The 17,579-nt window shown below is 38.2% G+C and overlaps 4 protein-coding genes across 6 annotated transcripts in view; 3 read left to right on the forward strand and 1 right to left on the reverse strand.

Moving 5' to 3' along the window:
* The window catches only part of hig (locomotion-related protein hikaru genki), a 34,116-nt gene that overhangs the window by 14,875 nt on the left and 1,662 nt on the right, over positions 1–17,579 (reverse strand). For 2 of the 3 annotated variants that reach the window (XM_018012404.2, XM_018012403.2), the window contains exon 1: positions 11,609–12,365. The exons of the other annotated variant lie outside the window; for it this stretch is intronic. In XM_018012404.2, the coding sequence (XP_017867893.1) occupies positions 11,609–11,759 (151 nt within the window). In that variant the 5' untranslated portion in view covers positions 11,760–12,365. Of the gene's footprint in view, positions 1–11,608; positions 12,366–17,579 lie in introns of those variants that run through there. 3 annotated transcript variants of the gene reach the window in all.
* LOC108616891 (cytochrome P450 4p1-like) lies at positions 230–2,451 on the forward strand. The gene is made up of 8 exons (XM_018012405.2): positions 230–496; positions 560–760; positions 825–906; positions 1,030–1,130; positions 1,192–1,462; positions 1,520–1,740; positions 1,799–2,113; positions 2,170–2,451. Exons 1-8 carry the CDS (start codon positions 295–297, stop codon positions 2,331–2,333), a joined length of 1,557 nt encoding a protein of 518 aa, XP_017867894.1. The 5' UTR covers positions 230–294; the 3' UTR covers positions 2,334–2,451.
* On the forward strand, positions 3,423–5,651 carry LOC108616893 (cytochrome P450 4p1-like). The gene is made up of 8 exons (XM_018012408.2): positions 3,423–3,698; positions 3,777–3,977; positions 4,041–4,122; positions 4,185–4,285; positions 4,342–4,612; positions 4,691–4,911; positions 4,971–5,285; positions 5,363–5,651. The coding sequence occupies exons 1-8, from the start codon at positions 3,497–3,499 to the stop codon at positions 5,521–5,523; spliced, it is 1,554 nt and encodes a 517-aa protein (XP_017867897.1). The 5' UTR covers positions 3,423–3,496; the 3' UTR covers positions 5,524–5,651.
* Positions 6,035–8,506, forward strand: LOC108616894 (cytochrome P450 4p1-like). Its single transcript, XM_018012409.2, has 8 exons — positions 6,035–6,330; positions 6,386–6,586; positions 6,655–6,736; positions 6,811–6,911; positions 6,968–7,238; positions 7,296–7,516; positions 7,583–7,897; positions 7,960–8,506. Exons 1-8 carry the CDS (start codon positions 6,129–6,131, stop codon positions 8,118–8,120), a joined length of 1,554 nt encoding a protein of 517 aa, XP_017867898.1. The 5' UTR covers positions 6,035–6,128; the 3' UTR covers positions 8,121–8,506.

Consider the following 17,579-nt stretch of genomic DNA (forward strand, 5'->3'; position numbering starts at 1 on the left):
CCGGCTCACCATGAGCATTCAATTTGCTTTTAAAGTTGCGAAGAGAGAACAAGTTATTTGACATCAATTAAACGCTGTGCTCTTTACCAAATAAACAAACCGGCAGCAGTCTAATCTCTCTCAGTCTCTCTCTCTCTCACTCTCTCTCTCTTATATTATATCGCCACAAGGTTGAATACATAGAAATGATATTATAAGTCTTTATATGGTATTTAAGCTGGCGTAATGCGCATTGTTCAAACAATATTCGTCGCTGATTGAGAGAAATAGAACGTTCTATTCGACGTCTCTGACATGGCTTTGGGTTTGCTGCTGTTGATCGGACTAGGGACGCTTATCTTCTGGCTATATAGGCTTAATAAGGATTACTATGTGCTGGCTTTCTTCGCCAAGCGAGTGCGTACTAAGGATGGACGACCCGTGGAGAGTATAGCTCCGTTATCTAAGGGGAATACAATTTTTGGCAATTCGTTCGACTTGTATGGCATGGATGACGGTCAGTAAATTGGATGATATCTATCCATCAGAACAATTTATTTACGGTTCATTTTCCCATCAGTGCAAGTTTTTGATGAAGTCCACGATCGCGCTAAGCAACTTGGCTGCAGTTACTTGGAATATGTAATGGGCACATCTGTGTACAATGTAGTCGATGCGGAGAACTTTGAAGCCATTGTGAACGATAAAGAACTATTGACAAAGGGAATTGTGTACGATTTTATGCAACCAGCTCTACGATTAGGCCTGCTGACATCATCAGGTTAGTTACACAATGCCACACAATATAGACTACATTGTATTCTGATTAAACATATTAATTTCAGGCCAAAAATGGCATTCACGACGCAAATTGCTTACACCCACCTTTCACTTTAATATATTGGAGCAATTTAATGATGTTTTCAAGTAAGTTCAACTAAATGTTATGCAAACTATATGTGATTTTAGTTTAAATTACATAAAAATTCAATTGAAATTTAAATTGATTCTCTTTTATTTTAATTTTAATTTTTATTAAATTTAATTTAGAGCTGAGAGCTTGAAATTCGTGCAACGATTCGAGGGCAATGCAGAGACTACCATCTCTCTAAGCGAACTCATACCCAGATTTACTCTCAACAGCATTTGTGGTAAGCTTGTTCAGCTAATTACTTTCTCTACCACTTACTCAATTCATATACACAACAACAGAGACAGCCATGGGCATCAAGCTGGATGATATGGCTGCTAAGGGAGATCGCTATCGAGAGAACTTCGGCATGATCGAGAAGCGATTTATAAAACGAGCAGGCAATCCCTTCTTTTGGAATAATACCATCTATAATCTATTTGGACCCAGCGACGAAAAGAAATTTTTAAAGGAAATCCACGATTTCTCTAGCGAAATTATTGCCAAGCGCCGAGAACTATTCGCACAGGAGATTAAGGATAAGAAAGGCTGTGACCTAGAAGAGGAAGATATGTGAGCTAAGATTCATTCATTCATTTGCTGTGAAATGCTAATATCATTATATTTCAGATACATCAAAAAGAAGCAACGATTTGCTATGCTGGATACTCTTATCATGGCAGAAAAGGATGGATTAATCGATCATGAGGGCATTTGCGAACAAGTGGATACCCTTATGTTCGCAGGTTTTGATACCACCTCTATTGCTATTATATTTGGGCTAATGAACATGGGCATATATCAGAAACAACAGGAGCTGTGCTATCAGGAGATTTGCGAGCATATAGCTGGTAATTTAATGTGAATCATCTATCAATCGAACTCGTTTTTCATCATTCGGTCTTCCAGATGACTTTAGTAATTTGGACGTTAATCAACTGTCGAAACTCAAGTATTTGGAATGTTTTATTAAGGAAACGATGCGCCTATATCCATCAGCACCCTCTATTAGTCGACAAACAACAAAGGATACAGAACTTGCCAATGGTCTAATTTTACCAGCTAATGCGCAAATCGTATTGAACATGTATGAATTGCATCGTAATCCCAAATACTGGAATTCACCTGAAGAGTTCCAGCCCGAACGCTTTCTGCCCGAGAACAGCAAAGACCGTCATACCTATGCCTACATGCCCTTCAGTGCGGGCCAACGCAATTGCATAGGTACGTATTATTGGATTAAGCATGTGAATCTGTCTTAGCTCAATTTGTGTTTCTAGGTCAAAAGTATGCGATGCTGGAGATAAAAACATTCATGACCGTTATAATTAAAAGATTTAAGATTATGCCTGTCTTCGATCCCAAGGATTTGCGTTTAAGTTTGGGTATCACATTGGGCTTTAAAAATAATATTACAGTCAAACTAATCAAGCGTAATGCCTAAAAGTTGAAATCCATATTATAAAAAACTTGTATTGATCATCGAATTGGCTTAGTAGATAATAAATTCAGTTATAAGATTTTCTTTGTGATAACATAAAATAAAAAGATTTTACTGATTACTTTAAGTGTTTTATACACACATTTTATAGGTAATGGAATATCGTTCTGTTTATTGAATCATATGTTCGATAAGGTATGTGAACGATTGTAATTGTTTGTTTACTTATCTGTAGTAGCTCTTCATAAGAGTTCAGAGAATTTAATTTCATGCTCTCTTAATTCTCTTCTATTATTCTCTTTTAATATTGAGGCATTCTAAATTTAGCAGCAAGCTATTAAGCTTGAACTTGAAATCATAAATTATTTGAAATTTGTTTTTGGGTTTGCTGATTTGGCGGAAAGGTGTGTAACAGACGGCTGCCGGCTTGGCGGACCTTAAATGCTCATAAAGTCTTAGTTCTCAGAATATACACTAGGCTATATTCTAATCGGGCAAGAATTTAATAATTAATTTTTTTTTAATTGTTTTTAATTTTTGATTTAAATAATGCTGTTTTATTTAATAATATTGTTTTATTGCTCCAAACTAATATTTTATTTCCAAATATTTTAATATTTTATGGAAACGGTAAATATATATGTATATATCATACATCTTGTATCATTCGTCTAAATCACCTAATCATGATGACTAGACTGATTTTCAGTCCAAGGACTAATATCTAACCATGATAAGACAAAACAACAACCTTCTATAAAAGAGTTATTTTTAGCGCAGACTGCTTATACATATTTATACTTTACACTTCAAGTAGCTAGTTTATATTTTAACATGTATAATTGCTGTCAGCAAACAACTGAAATTAGATATAATTAGAGTTTTGCTGATAGAATACGGTTGTTATCGTCACGCCTTATAAACACACCGACCTATATAATATATTACTACATTTCTAGTATAATATAGAGTCTAGCGGCGTCTTACTGAACGCCGGCAACTCTCTCAAGCAAATACATATATAATCTTAGTTTTTTTTTTTTTTATATATATACAAAGATAATGTTCAGCGTCCAATCAACCGTTTTTAATAAATTGTAGTTCTAGTTCAGTCGGTAATTCACGCTTGTTGGGAGAGGTTATACGCGTTGTTCAACTGCTTTGCAATGGGTCTAGGTTTGCTGTTGTTGATCGGATTAGGTACGCTTATCTTCTGGTTATATAGACTCAATAAGGAATACTATGTGCTGGCCTTCTTTGCTAAGCGAGTACGCACGAAGGATGGACGACCCGTAGAGTATATAGCTCCGGTAGCTGAAGGACGCACTATATTCGGAAACTCTTTCGATTTGATTGGCCGAAATGAGGGTGAGCAAAATATTCTTCTAGTTGTCTACCTAGTCAATTATATTTCCTTCTCTCTCTCTCTCTCTCTCTCTCTCGCAGCTGAGGTGTTTTCTGATATGCGCAATAGAACCAAGAAAATGTGTCGCAGCTATATAGAATATGCCATGGGTACATCCATATTTTGTATCATCGATGCGGACAACTTGGAAGCCGTGTTAAATGATCAGAACCTGATAACCAAGGGTATGGTGTATGAATTCTTGCAACCGGCGCTACACACGGGCTTGTTGACATCAACAGGTAGGCGATATACAGTTAATCATAGTATTGCGCTTGGTTAAACATAAACATAAACAATTTCAGGTCAGAAATGGCACTCAAGACGCAAGATGCTCACGCCCACATTTCATTTCAATATCTTGGGGCAATTTGCCGAGATTTTCAAGTAGGATTCATTATTTGATCTATAAAACTTAGTATTGATATCTATTTTAATTTTGCATATAGAGGCGAGAGTTTGAAATTCGTGCAACAATTTGAGGGAAAGGACGAGGTCTCTATCTCCCTAAGTGAGCTCATACCAAGGTTCACTCTTAACAGTATTTGTGGTAAGTTTGTTAAGCTGAATGTTTACTGTAGCTTATCAATTCATATTCACCCACAGAGACAGCCATGGGCATCAAGCTGGATGACATGGCAGCCAAGGGGGATCGCTATCGCCACAGCTTCAGCATGATTGAAAAGATATTTATAAGGCGATTCAGCAATCCAATTTATTGGAGCGATACTTTGTATGAACTGTTCGGCTCCAAGGAGGACAAACGTTTCTTACAGGATGTTCATGATTTCTCTAGTGAAATTATAGCCAAGCGCAGATTACTTTTGGCACAAGAGGCAAAGGAAAGGGGAAGCAGTCAAGCGGCAGACGATGATATGTAAGTGAAAGCGATAACATTATTTGCTCTATTTGCTTACAAGATAATTTCATTTATGTTTATTCAATCTAAATTTAGTTATATCAACAAGAAACAACGCTTTGCCATGCTTGATACTCTGATCTTTGCTGAAAAGGATGGCCTAATCGATCATGCGGGAATTTGCGAGGAGGTGGATACACTCATGTTTGAGGGCTTTGATACCACTTCCATTGGCTTGATATTTGGACTTATGAACATGAGCTTATACCAAGATAAGCAGGAACTGTGCTATCAGGAGATAAGCGAACACATTGCTGGTAAGACTTGTCTGACGAGCATTATAATCAGTTGTTAACCCATATGTTTTCCATACCAGATGACTTTAGTAACTTGGACCTTAATCAGGTCTCTAAACTAAAGTATCTGGAGTGCTTCGTTAAGGAAACGATGCGACTGTTTCCCTCGGTGCCAATTATGAGCCGTAAGACTCTAAAGGAAACTGAACTGGCCAATGGTCTGATACTGCCGCCAGGAGCGCAGATTGTTATGCATATCTTTGATGTACATCGCAATCCAAAGTACTGGAGCTCACCTGAGGAGTTCCAGCCCGAACGCTTTCTGCCCGAGAACAGCAGAGATCGTCATACCTATGCCTATATACCTTTCAGTGCGGGTCAACGCAATTGCATAGGTAAATTTAATTGAATGAGGAATATATAAAATGAATATATAAGTTAATTATTATTCATACATATTTCCTTCCCATAGGTCAAAAGTTTGCCCTGCTCGAGATGAAAACACTGCTCATCGTAATACTCAAAAAGTTCATTGTCTTACCTCTGGTTGATCCCAAAGATATCGTTTTTCACACTGGCATCACATTGCGTTGCAAAAATGATATTCGAGTGAAACTAGTGAGACGTAGTTAGCTTTTTTAGCTATTAAGTAAGTGTAAATTTGCTTTGTCAATACGCTGATATTTTAAGCTGTTTTTGTTGTGAATGAGATATAATGTGCTGTAAGCTTGAACTGAATTAAATATATTGTTTCAATTTTATCTTTTTTATCTCTTCTGGGAGCGAAGTTTAAAGTTCTATAAGAAATATAAATAATTTGTTTTTAGCTCAATTATGATGATCGATTTGCTGCTCAGTTTTTGTATATATTATTAAAACAGTGGAAATTCTAATTATATAGTAATTTAAATTTAAATCTATTTAATTTCACAAGGGGAACATGTTTTGGTCCACTACCTACCCAAGCGCCCATACTACCTAGAATAATTCTAGTCTGTCTAGACAGAACCAGACCAGTTTTTCTTACACGCCGTATAACTATGCATACACTAAACTACTTACTAACTACTTTAACTTTATAGAGTCTCTCTTATATTCCCGACAACAGATAAGATAATATCCAGCGTTCGGCTGGAGAGAGTTTTATGTAATAAATTGGCGGGATTTTCACGAGCTTGTTTCAGTCAGAGCTGAGCGCTTGTACGGAGAAGTCATACGAATTGCTTAACCGCCTTACAATGAGTTTGGGTCTGCTACTGCTGATCGGCCTGGGCACGCTCATCTTCTGGCTATATAGACTTAATAAGGAATACTATGTGCTGGCCTTCTTTGCCCAGCGTGTGCGAACTAAAGATGGACGACCTCTGGAGAGTATAGCACCGATAGCTGAAGGACGAACTATATTTGGAAACTCTTTCGATTTGTATGGCAGAAATGATGGTGAGCATAAATCTACCCAAACAAATCAAAACCGTTGTCTAAGCCTCATTCTTAGCTGAGGTATTCACCGATCTGCGTGCAAAAATCAAGAAAATCGGCCGCAGCTATATAGAATATGCCATGGGCAGAGCCAAGTTCTGCATAATTGATGCCGAGAACTTCGATAACATATTGAATGATCAGAATATGATATCCAAAGGACTCGGATACCAATTTTTGCATCCCTTTCTACGCACGGGTCTATTGACCTCAACTGGTGAGCTGAGCACAGTTGGTATAAGTACAGTTTTTCAGTTATCTCTGATTAATATTTCCGCGATTCAGGTCAGAAATGGCACTCAAGACGCAAGATGCTCACGCCCACATTTCATTTCAATATTTTAAGCCAATTTGCAGAAATTTTCAAGTAAGTCTAATAAATTGAAAAAATAGTGGTTTTATACCATTTTCCATTTGTTGTAATTGAAATAATCTTTATAGAACTGAAAGTTTTAAATTCGTGAAGCAATTTGAGGGAAAGGACGAGGTCTCTATCTCCCTAAGTGAACTTATACCAAGGTTCACTCTCAACAGTATTTGTGGTAAGTTCATTAAGCTGAATGTTTACTGTAGTTCATTAATCAATATTCACCCACAGAGACAGCCATGGGCATCAAGCTGGATAACATGGCGGCCAAGGGGGATCGCTATCGCGAAAACTTCAGCATGATCGAAAAAAGATTTATCAGCCGCATAAGCAATCCCATATATTGGAATGATACCATTTATCGCCTCTTTGGAGCCAGCAAGGACAAGCAATTCTTAGAGGAAGTCCACGGTTTTTCTAGTGCAATAATAGCCAAGCGTCGAAAACTTTTGGCAGAAGAAATTAAAGAGAAGAAAAACGATCAAGAAGCAATTGATGATATGTAAGTGAAACTTTATCGATTATCACGGTTGATATATATTTCTAATAATAATACTAGTTATATCAACAAGAAACAACGCTTTGCCATGCTGGACACTCTGATCTTTGCGGAAAAGGATGGCTTGATTGATCACGTGGGAATTTGCGAGGAGGTGGATACGCTCATGTTTGAGGGCTTCGATACCACTTCAATTGGTTTGATTTTTGGACTTATGAACATGTCATTATATCAAGATAAGCAGGAGCTGTGTTATCAGGAGATAAGCGAACATATAGCTGGTAAAAGATGTCTGAACAGCTTTATATTCAATCATTATCCTATACACAATATCTTTATTATCGTAGATGATTTCAGTAACTTGGATCTTAATCAGCTATCCAAACTAAAGTATTTGGAGTGCTTTATTAAGGAGACGATGCGACTGTTTCCCTCGGTGCCCATTATGAGTCGCATGGCAGTAAAGGAGACCGAACTGCCCAATGGTCTGATATTACCGCCGGGTGCCGTCACTATGCTGCATATCTATGGGCTGCATCGCAATCCCAAGTACTGGAGCTCACCTGAGGAGTTCCAGCCCGAACGCTTTCTGCCCGAGAACAGTAAAGACCGTCATACCTATGCCTTCATGCCCTTCAGTGCGGGCCAACGCAATTGCATAGGTAAGTTTGACTGCGATATATATGTGAATAGTTCTTATTTATTATTATATGCTGCTTCTCAGGTCAGAAGTATGCCATGCTCGAGATGAAGACACTGCTCATCGTAGTACTGAAGAAGTTCAAAGTTTTACCTCTCATTGATCCCAAGGATTTAGTTTTCCAGACTGGCATCACATTGCGTTGCAAAAATAATATTAAAGTCAAACTAGTCAAACGTGTTTAGGGTTAAACTCTTTACTTAAGTGTAGCTTATTTTCTCCTTTATATTTTAGAATGGATTGGAATATAAATATTTATTGTTTCTAAAATCTTCAAAAAATGTACCATCTAATAAATTTCTTAAAGTCAAAGACTTGCTTATGAGAAACTCTTAAAACTGCGCCCAGTCAACAGTCGTTGTTTGGTTTTGGGCTGATAATCGTTGGCAATGGGCCACTGTTGGCAACTGCAGCTGGGCCATGCACTTGCCCCGTCTGCCCCTTGCAGCTGCAGCTGTTCTATAAATCATTCATGCACAGCCAAGCAAAAGCAGTTTTCCCACAATGAACAAGTCTGGTTAGCTCTGGCTGGCTTTATGCAAAACACGCATACGACAGAGCCGAAAACTGAAGAAGACGAGATGCTGAACTGGAGCCAAGACGTTGCCTGGATTCGAGTCATCTTTATCTCTCAGTGCATGCATAGCACATGGCATAATATGCCAGGGACTGGGCAACTGCGAAATGGGAACTGAGAACTGGCGCACGACTAGCTCCTGGGGACTGTGCACCAGGAAGCTGTCTTGGGCGACTTTTTGTCATTTGCCTGCTGCGTTTCTTTTCTTTTCGTTTTTCTTTTTTTTTGCTGTTTTCATCTTCCTTTCTTGCAGTTGTCGCTTTTGATTTTGACAGTTCGTTACTCGGTTATACCATTTGCATGCATAATGCACAGGATAACAGCAGGCCAGTACCAGAAACTGCAACTCGAACTCGAGCTTGAGCTCGGCAGGCAGCCTTAGTGACCAGGCAGTGTGAGACCAGACCAGCTCGTCGCTATCAGTTCCCAGTTCCCAGTTCATGTCCTGCGGGCATGTTACACACATCAACATCAACATCGTCATTATCAACATGATCATCAGCTAGTCATCTTCGTCATCAGCCGAGACACAAAAAATGCCATCAACTACAAGCGAAGAGGGAATTTTCTGCGGCATGCCGCATTGAAGACGCTCTAGAATGTTTTTTAACTGGCATCTTAAACAAGAATATTTTATGCAGTTTTCATAAAAATAAATAAGATATATATTGAGATCTGAAAAATTGACTTTAAAAATATTCCTGTATAAGAATTAATTTTAAAAATGTAAAAAAAAATAATAATAATAAATATAATATTTAAAAAATTAAAATATTTAAATTTAAAAAAATTGTGTCCTTATAACTTTTTTTATTTTTATTTATTTTTTTCTTTTTATTAAATTAAAAAAAAAATTTTTTTTTTAATAAATCTAAATTAATTTTTCAACTACGCCAGAAATTAGCTATGCTTCATTTAGACGACCTTAAGATTTTATTAAGGAATTTACCTAATAAAAGGCAAAATTAAAAGAATTTTAATTTCTATATTAAATTCAATTAAAAAACTCTTTTACTTCCTTTCATGCAATCCATTGTTACTTTTTAACAAAATCGAGCAACCCCACAGTAAGAGCATAGAAATAGCTAAAAGATTTATGGCACATGCTTCAGCTTGATGCACAATTGTGCAGACTGAGCGACATTTTTAGTTGCCATTTGGCTTATTGCAGATTCCATCTAGCTTTTGCGTTCCTTTTGCTTTTCTACTCTCATTTCCAGTTCCAAAGAGCAAAAAAGCGATTTGAGCACTGCTATGGCTCTTCATGCAAATTAAATTCCAACTACTGTGCGTGTGTGTGGCTCTGTTGGCATTGGTCTTGGTCAAATATTTTAGCTGGCGAAATGGAAAGTGCTTGCAACTGGCCAACAGCTGCCACCAAAATTGTTGGCTTCTACCCGCAACACCTGTGTCAACACGAATGCAAATCCACAAAAAGTGAAAAGTAACAGAAGAAAACTCAATTCAATTTCGATTGCACAAACTGCGCAATTTTTGATGAGAATCAACTGCGTCGCAGCTTTCGCCAATGAGATCATCAGCAGCGGCAGCAGGGAGAAAAATAATTGAAAAAAAGGCAAAATTTATTACTTAATGCGCATCTGCTTTTGCGTAACAAATTGCGTGTGACAGCAGCCGCAGCATTGAGCACTTTTCACAACCACTCAACTACCACAATCCTGGCTGCTCCCAGCCACAGCAGACGACTCCACCCAACGCCCAACGTCCACCGCCCACCGCCCATCGCCAACCCACCCACATGCTATTAATATCTATTAAACAGCCCTCGATAGCTGCCATACTTCATTAAATGCTTTCATGCAATCATGCTACCTATTTTTTCACAGTGTCTCTCTGTGTGTGTGTGTGTGTGTGTGTGTATGCCTGTGTTGACTCTGATTGGGATTAAGGTTTGGCCAACAGGCCTCGTTTTGATTGCCTCTGTGCCCATAGCACCGACTGTGATTGGGGAGCTGGGCACCAGAGCTGGACGGGTAGACGCTATGAACGTGAAATATTTCATTTGCTGCGAATTATTTGCTCGACGCTCTGCCATTGCCGTTACCGTTGCCTTTGCTTTCCATTCGCTTTTGTTTTCGTGTAACTCCGTTAACTTTATTAACCATCAGGTATTCACATTTATTCAATAACTTTGTAACAGAAATTCGCAATATGCATGGCTTAAAAAATATTGTCGAATTGGCTATATATGTTTTATATCAAACAGTTTTCAATAATATTTCTTATATGATGGCTGAGTTGCAGACTAAACATGATAAGAATTCCCTGAAAAATCAATTGACATAGAGCTTAAACTTTGAACTAATATACATAGATTATATTGTATGATTTGGCAAACACGTGTTGATAAAAATTCTTATCATATCTCTAGCTCAAAAACTTAATAGAAATGCTGCTTGTTAAGCTGTCTAGCAACAGACAAACAACATTTAAAAATTAAAATTAAAAAAAAAAACCTACTAATAAAAATAAAATTAAAATAAAAGTATTATTAATTATAGTAATGATAAAGAAAAGAAAAATTATAAGAAATTAAAGTTTTAAAATATTTAAAAAAAAACCCAATTTCTTTTAGATTAACTTTAAAAAAAAATTTATTTGTATTAATGAATGAATCTTAACTAAAATTATGCTACAATTCTCATATCTTAACAAATTGAATAGAAATTGCAAAGAATCCAACTCTTATCCTTTGCTGCAATAAGTTCCCCAAGTTCTCGAAGTACATTCAGAGTTCGCTATAAACCAAAGTTAGTTTCGTATATTGAATTTTGTTTTCCTTTCGCAATGCGTGTGCCTGTCTATGTGTGCGTGTGTGTGTATGTGCATGATTATCGTTTTCGAGCACGAAAGTCATTTAACAAAGTGGCTGGCCACCCATCCCACTCTCACTCCCACGCCTCCCACAGCCTCAATAGCAGAGCCGGCGTCTGGCTATATAGGCCCCAAAAATAATTTGAGCCAAAACGTGAAATATAAACCAAAAATGTATCGCTGCCAAATGAAGGTCAATATTTTTTTTCATTTCTTTTCTCTCGTATGTTTTTTTTTTTTTTTTTTATTCTTTAATCTCACCTGGCTCCGTTGTTGTACCGGTGGTTGTCTCCACAGCCGGCGGCTCAGTGTTGGCCTGACTCTGGCTTACTCTGTCGAGCATCAGCAGCAGCACGGTCAAGGATATTAAAGCCCAGAGTGGCTTATGGCGCATACGCTGCCAGTTCCACATGTTGGTCAAGCTCACCCAAATTGGTTAACTGTTTGTTTTAACTGTTTTCGAGCACTCACTCACACATACACTCGCACACGAATCAACGGGCTGACATTGAGCACTCGTAACCTGGGCTTGCAGCTATGTGACTGGCCTGGGGCAAGGATAATGTGTGAGAGACTTGTCTTGTTGCTTTTCAGTTTTTTTGTTTGTTTTTGTTTTCGTGTTTTTTTTTTGTTGTTTGTTGTTGAGCCGTCTTTAAACCGCTTTAAAGTTTTGTTGTTGCCGTCGCTCAATGCCACAGCAACAACAACTATGCTGCGCTGCCTTGCCTCAACGACGACAACACTTCACACGCTGCCTTCACTGGGCGCTAAAATAGAAATCCACTTGCAGTAACACACACACACACACACACGCGCACTCAGACACATATATGTGTATATGTATATTTATTTTTGGCAATTTGCCAAGTCAGTTTTTCACTTTTGTTTTCACTTTAGAGCTTAGTTTGCTTTTCCTTAAGGTATTCGGGGATTTTTCTTCTCTCTCTCTCTCTCTTTTGCTTCCTCTTCCAACTGCTCGCAACTGTCGCTGCTGACAAAATGCGTTGCTGCTGCTGTGACGCGTCCTTTTATAGTCCTTGCTGGCAGCATCGTTAGATTCGACGCCGTTCACTCGTTCCTCCTTCGGCACTGAACGAAGCCGAAGCACACGAACGGCTCTACAGGATACGAGCTGCAGCCTCTGCTGTCACGTGCATTTTGCCGGTAAATCGCGTGTTTTTGTTTTGATTTTACTTGTATGTGTTTTTGCAACAACTGATGAGGCTCCTGCTGCTGCCTCTGCTGCTGCCACTGCTGCTTTCGCTTTCCTCTTGCCGCATTTTAGGCGCCAAGCATCTCCCTCTCTATCTCTGTATATGTGTGTGTGTGTGTGTTTGCCCTTGTAACTTGCACGTAGCTTGCGTTGAAAATTGCGCGCGTTTATTTCCCCTTGGCAATAGCTACAAATGAAGTTTACTTTACTTGTGGCTGCTGCATTTGATCAGCTTAGTCATGTACACATAAAACATACACTCACACACACACACACATACACATACACTAACACACATGGAGTTTCCCTCTGTATTCACTCTGCATTTAATGGCAGCAATTGCAGCCTTAGACATCTTGTTATCCTGGCATCTTGTCAAACATCTTGAGACAAGGCAAACAACAAGGAATTTCACTTAACAAGCTTAATCAATAAATTTAAGCTCGTTGCACGAGATTTGCATCCAGATTGTGTTCAATGAGCGTTAACACACAAACATTGCACGAGCAGGCTTTTCAATTTGTATTCAATTTGGATAGTTTTAAAAGCGCATTTCAGCTTAGCAACTGATCAAATCAGCTTAAAGCTCATTTATATCATTAGAGTTTAGCATATCTTAGTTCAATGGAATGCAAGTTTCTCTATAAGCTGCTTGAAAAAAATGAGATTAAAAGCAATTGCTAACAGTTCGGTGTACTCTTTTAAGTGAGCTTTGATAAACGAAAAATTCAGCATTAGCCAAATTGGGAAAAACAATGTATTTAAACTGATGCCTTGGACATTTATACCTTAGAAACACATTAAATCTTTTTCAGAAAAAAAAAAAAATAAAATAAATAAATAAATAATAATAATAATAATATTTAAGCTTCTCATACCAAAAAAAAAAGGTGTGTGAAATAAGTTAAGACAAAACACTTAAAAAATTATATTTTCCACAAAAAAAAAAAAAAAAAAAAAAAAAAAAAATCCATTTTTTGTTATCCCTTATTCAATCAATTCTAATAAAACATTTTGAGAACCTTGAACAAATTTGGATATCTTATCAAGCAACTGTAAGCTTTAGCAAATAAAAGTACAAAGAAGAACTTCTTGCTTTCATATATTTTTATGATATTCTATATTTCCTATTATCAGTCCCTGACTATACTTCATGATATTTTATATTTTACTAATGAATCTCTGTAATACCTAAGAGGCGCTTTCAGCTTCATTCTAACTTAAAGCTTTAAGCTCACTGGCGAGCTTCTAAGTTCGCTCTAATTGTTATCCGCCCACGATAAATCCAATATTTACCGCCTTTTCAATTACGCCCATTACGATCCGGCGGAACGCAACGCACATTAATCTGTGCTGGCTGCGCCCCGCCCAAAAGTAGGCAATGAAGTGTGTGCTCAGGCCCAGAAGGACGCCGAAAGATTTGCGGTGATTGAAGCACTTGCATTGCGGTCACCAACAAAATGAGAGTGCCTGCGGACCTGACAGACATCCTTGGCCACTAATTACGTAAATGAATTCTGTGGCCGGGCCAAGTCAGGCCGCCACGCCTCGTCTCGAACATTTCCGGGTTTTGCCTCGATTCGCCCTGGCGGCCTCTGTTCGTGATAAATGTTTGTCTCGCTCTGGACACGTTTCAGCCAGGGGCAGGAGCTGTGGGAGGGGAGCAGGCGGCGATGGCAAAACAGGACAACAATTGAATGCCGTATACAATGCTGTCTGGTCTCAGAGCCATCAGCCTCTGCCACTTGCCACTTGCTGCTTGCTGCTTACTGCATTGCAAAATTTGCTGAAATGCGAAATGCGCTCAACTCAAGTCAAGTGGAAAATGAAAGCTGATGTTGTTGCTATAACAATTGACAACTATTGTTGTTGTTGTTGTTGCTGCTGCTGCTGCTATCGTTGTGCATTTGTGCCTGGCTGCAAATACTGTAAATTCAATTGTGCCGCATTATCTGTATAATTTGTTGCATACTCCACATTTTTGTTGCCAGCTGCTACGGAATACATTTTCCTCTCGTTCTGCTTCACTGCGTCCAAGCTGCAAGCTGTCTCCCTCCCCTCTCTCCTCCCCTCTCTCCCGCTCTCTTTCGATCTTTGTTTTTACATGCTGCCTCTTGTCTGCTTCAACAAATAAATTCAATTTGCCAACAAATCACAAAATCTTGCAACAAACTGCTGCCAATAAGCCAAAAATTTATCAACCTAATAATTGTTATTGTCAAGCTTTTGGGTCAAATAAAATGATGATGATTATTATTATTATTATTATTATCGTTATTTTTGCATGTGTTTCGCTTGTACCACAACTTGCTGCCACATGCTGCAGCTGCATCTGTTGCACACATAATTTATTTTCTCTGACAATCTAATTATTTACCGTTGCCGAACGAGCAGCTGCACTTTGCATATTGGCACGCTCAGCCAAGAGCTAAAAGGCTTTAAGCCAATTTCACAAATGCAATGCCAATCAATCAATTTAGAGCACTTAACTTGGCCTTTTAGCAGGTAAAGACGGCATTATTAATGTTTAATAATAGATGTTCAGATAATTGAAATTGAAATTCAGCATTTTCCATGGAAAATGCAAATATGGCATTTAATTATTTTTGGAAAATTCTATTTAAGCGGCAGAAAAAGGCGTGAAAGAGTATATTTAGATATAGACATATCCTATATAAATATTGTAAATATAGAAAATCTATGAAACTTCTCATATAAGACTCACCTATCTAATCTATTGCTAACTATTGCCACTACTAATGCATTCAAAAATATTCTTCTCATGCCTAATTAGATTCTTTTCATAAATCTTATCAACCGCATAGCAATTATATTTTCCAAAATTCTTCATCCCTTTAACCCCGATTCTCCACAATCTCAAGGAAATTTCATTCATTTCAAGTGGCTCAGCGATAAGAGTACAGAATGATTAGTGCCTTTTGCAATGTAATGACACTGCCTGAGCTTGGGCCTTGGAGCATGGGCGTGGGCGTGGCAAGCCAAAATAGATTGCTTTGGGCATTTTGAAATCGAATCGGAATAGCTTTTTAGCCTCGAATCACTTGCAATGCGCAGCAATCGTATAATTAAATCAATTGCAGACCGAAGAGCAAAGACAAAACTGAAAAGGGGGCGGAGTCGAAGGGGCGGCGGAGGCGGTTCGCCTGCGAGATAAGCAAAAGTTGCATGCAGCAAGGCAGCAAGGCAGCAAGAATCCTGTCGTGTCATGCAATTATCGAGTTTTAATGAAATTTCACGCACAGTCATACAAATCCATTAAAAAGACAAAACCAAAGAAACAAAACAAAAAGAAAGAAAAGGAAAAAAACTCTAGCAAATAAGGAAAATAAAATATCTAATGGCCAGTTTTTTGGCGGGAATCTCTAATTACCCAAGACACTGCCATAGTTAATTGCATTGCCAATGATGCGGCAAAAATGATTTGTTGCGACAAGCAAACATGCCACGCCCCCTAAAAAGAAGCCATTAAGTCATTAAGGATGCTCGAATAGTGATTAAAGTTGTGTGAAAGGAATTTAATCAACTGGCCGTTAAATAACTGTTTTGGCCAAATTGAATAGTACAAATTGTCGGGCCAGCTTTGCCGTTAGCCTAATTAGGCCATATTCGCATTGAATTGCAAATGACATTAGAAAATTTGCAAGTAAAAGTTTATAGCCAACTCGAGAGTGAATCTGTGGGCGTGCGAGCGAATGTGTGTGTGTGGTTCTTAACGAGTTTCCAACTCTCAGTCGCAGTCGCAGTCGCAACTTGTGTGCGCTGTGTAAATTAAATAAAACATTAATTGCTTGCTTACGTCACGTAATTTGCCCAGGCCACAGTCGCCAAAACCAAACCAGCATTCGAGCCAACATTCGAGCCACATGCGAGCTCCCCGAGCAATACATGGCTAAGGCAATGCGACACGTACTGCCAATAAATCTCAATTGATCCCCGCGGTGTTGTTGCAAAAGTTCAATTAAAAGTCTCCCCGTGGCATGCCTCACTGTGGCCAGCATCGTAACACACACACACACACACACACACACACACACACAGAGACACCCTCAGACACAAACACCCGCAGACACAACTGTTGCCCCAACGGCAAATGGCTGCAAATATGCTAAGTGGTCAAATGTGCACACACTATTTGCATGCACTGTGTATCACATGTTCCATGTCCATGTCCAGTGTCCAGTGGGAGCAGCCGAAGACAGGAAGCACATCGAATAGCCCAGCCCTGCACTAGAGTCAAATGCTCTACCTCATTATCATCTGTTATTCCACCTACTTTCACTACTCCCACAGCTTCTCCCACTCCCACTGCCACTGCCACTCCCCACTCTCTACTCGCCACTCCTACTCCCATTATATTTCCAGTTGAGCTGAATTGTTGGCCCACAAAAAGTGTTGCACAGTTATTAGCGCGCCATTCAAGTTTATTGGGCCGCTTGCAGTTCTAATTAAAGTCAAGGCAATAAAGAATACCATTTGTTCCTAATGATACGAGCTGAAGTTTGAACTCTAATTTAATTAGAGTTTCTGCCAATTAATCAAGTTTTGAGCTGAGCTTTAATTATGTTTTATAGTTGAAGCTAATGAATTTTTTTTTTTTTAAATATTGTTTCGAAAAGATTTTTCTTTTAGCTGTGCGAGATTTGAAACTTTAAAACGCATTTAAGCTTTAAAATTTGTATTAATATTTTTGTTTAAAAAAATAAAAATAAAAATAAAAATATTTTTATAAATGTTTTTATGAATTTAAAAATATAATTAAAGATTTTTTACAGCTTTATAAATTTTATTTTAGCTTTCGTGAATATAAAAATAAATTTCCACTTTACATTTCTTACTAAATTCATAAAAGCTTTGCTCATTTCTAACCGCTTTGCAACACTAGTACTTTTGTGCCTTAATCCCTTTCAGCTTATGTCATTGAAATTTAATTGAATGTTTCTGACAGAAATCAACACAATCAGCAAGAAGCCATAAACGCTCACATTTTGGCTGCCCAAT

Source organism: Drosophila arizonae, chromosome 5 (genome assembly GCF_054131065.1).
Source record: "Drosophila arizonae isolate 15081-1271.41 chromosome 5, UAZ_ARI_1.0, whole genome shotgun sequence".
In the NCBI taxonomy this organism is placed as follows: Eukaryota; Metazoa; Arthropoda; class Insecta; order Diptera; family Drosophilidae; genus Drosophila; species Drosophila arizonae.

What these genes read in the sequence shown, in the direction of transcription:
- LOC108616891 (XM_018012405.2), top strand. Translation starts at nt 295, where the DNA reads ATGGCTTTGGGTTTGCTGCTGTTGATCGGACTAGGGACGCTTATCTTC. An exon ending in CAATTTAATGATGTTTTCAA is followed by an intron (nt 907 to 1,029) that starts GTAAGTTCAACT and finishes AATTTAATTTAG; the next exon opens with AGCTGAGAGCTTGAAATTCG. An exon ending in GACCTAGAAGAGGAAGATAT is followed by an intron (nt 1,463 to 1,519) that starts GTGAGCTAAGAT and finishes ATTATATTTCAG; the next exon opens with ATACATCAAAAAGAAGCAAC.
- LOC108616893 (XM_018012408.2), top strand. Translation starts at nt 3,497, where the DNA reads ATGGGTCTAGGTTTGCTGTTGTTGATCGGATTAGGTACGCTTATCTTC. An exon ending in GGGCTTGTTGACATCAACAG is followed by an intron (nt 3,978 to 4,040) that starts GTAGGCGATATA and finishes AAACAATTTCAG; the next exon opens with GTCAGAAATGGCACTCAAGA. An exon ending in CACTCTTAACAGTATTTGTG is followed by an intron (nt 4,286 to 4,341) that starts GTAAGTTTGTTA and finishes ATTCACCCACAG; the next exon opens with AGACAGCCATGGGCATCAAG.
- LOC108616894 (XM_018012409.2), top strand. Translation starts at nt 6,129, where the DNA reads ATGAGTTTGGGTCTGCTACTGCTGATCGGCCTGGGCACGCTCATCTTC. An exon ending in TTTGTATGGCAGAAATGATG is followed by an intron (nt 6,331 to 6,385) that starts GTGAGCATAAAT and finishes CCTCATTCTTAG; the next exon opens with CTGAGGTATTCACCGATCTG. An exon ending in CAATTTGCAGAAATTTTCAA is followed by an intron (nt 6,737 to 6,810) that starts GTAAGTCTAATA and finishes TAATCTTTATAG; the next exon opens with AACTGAAAGTTTTAAATTCG.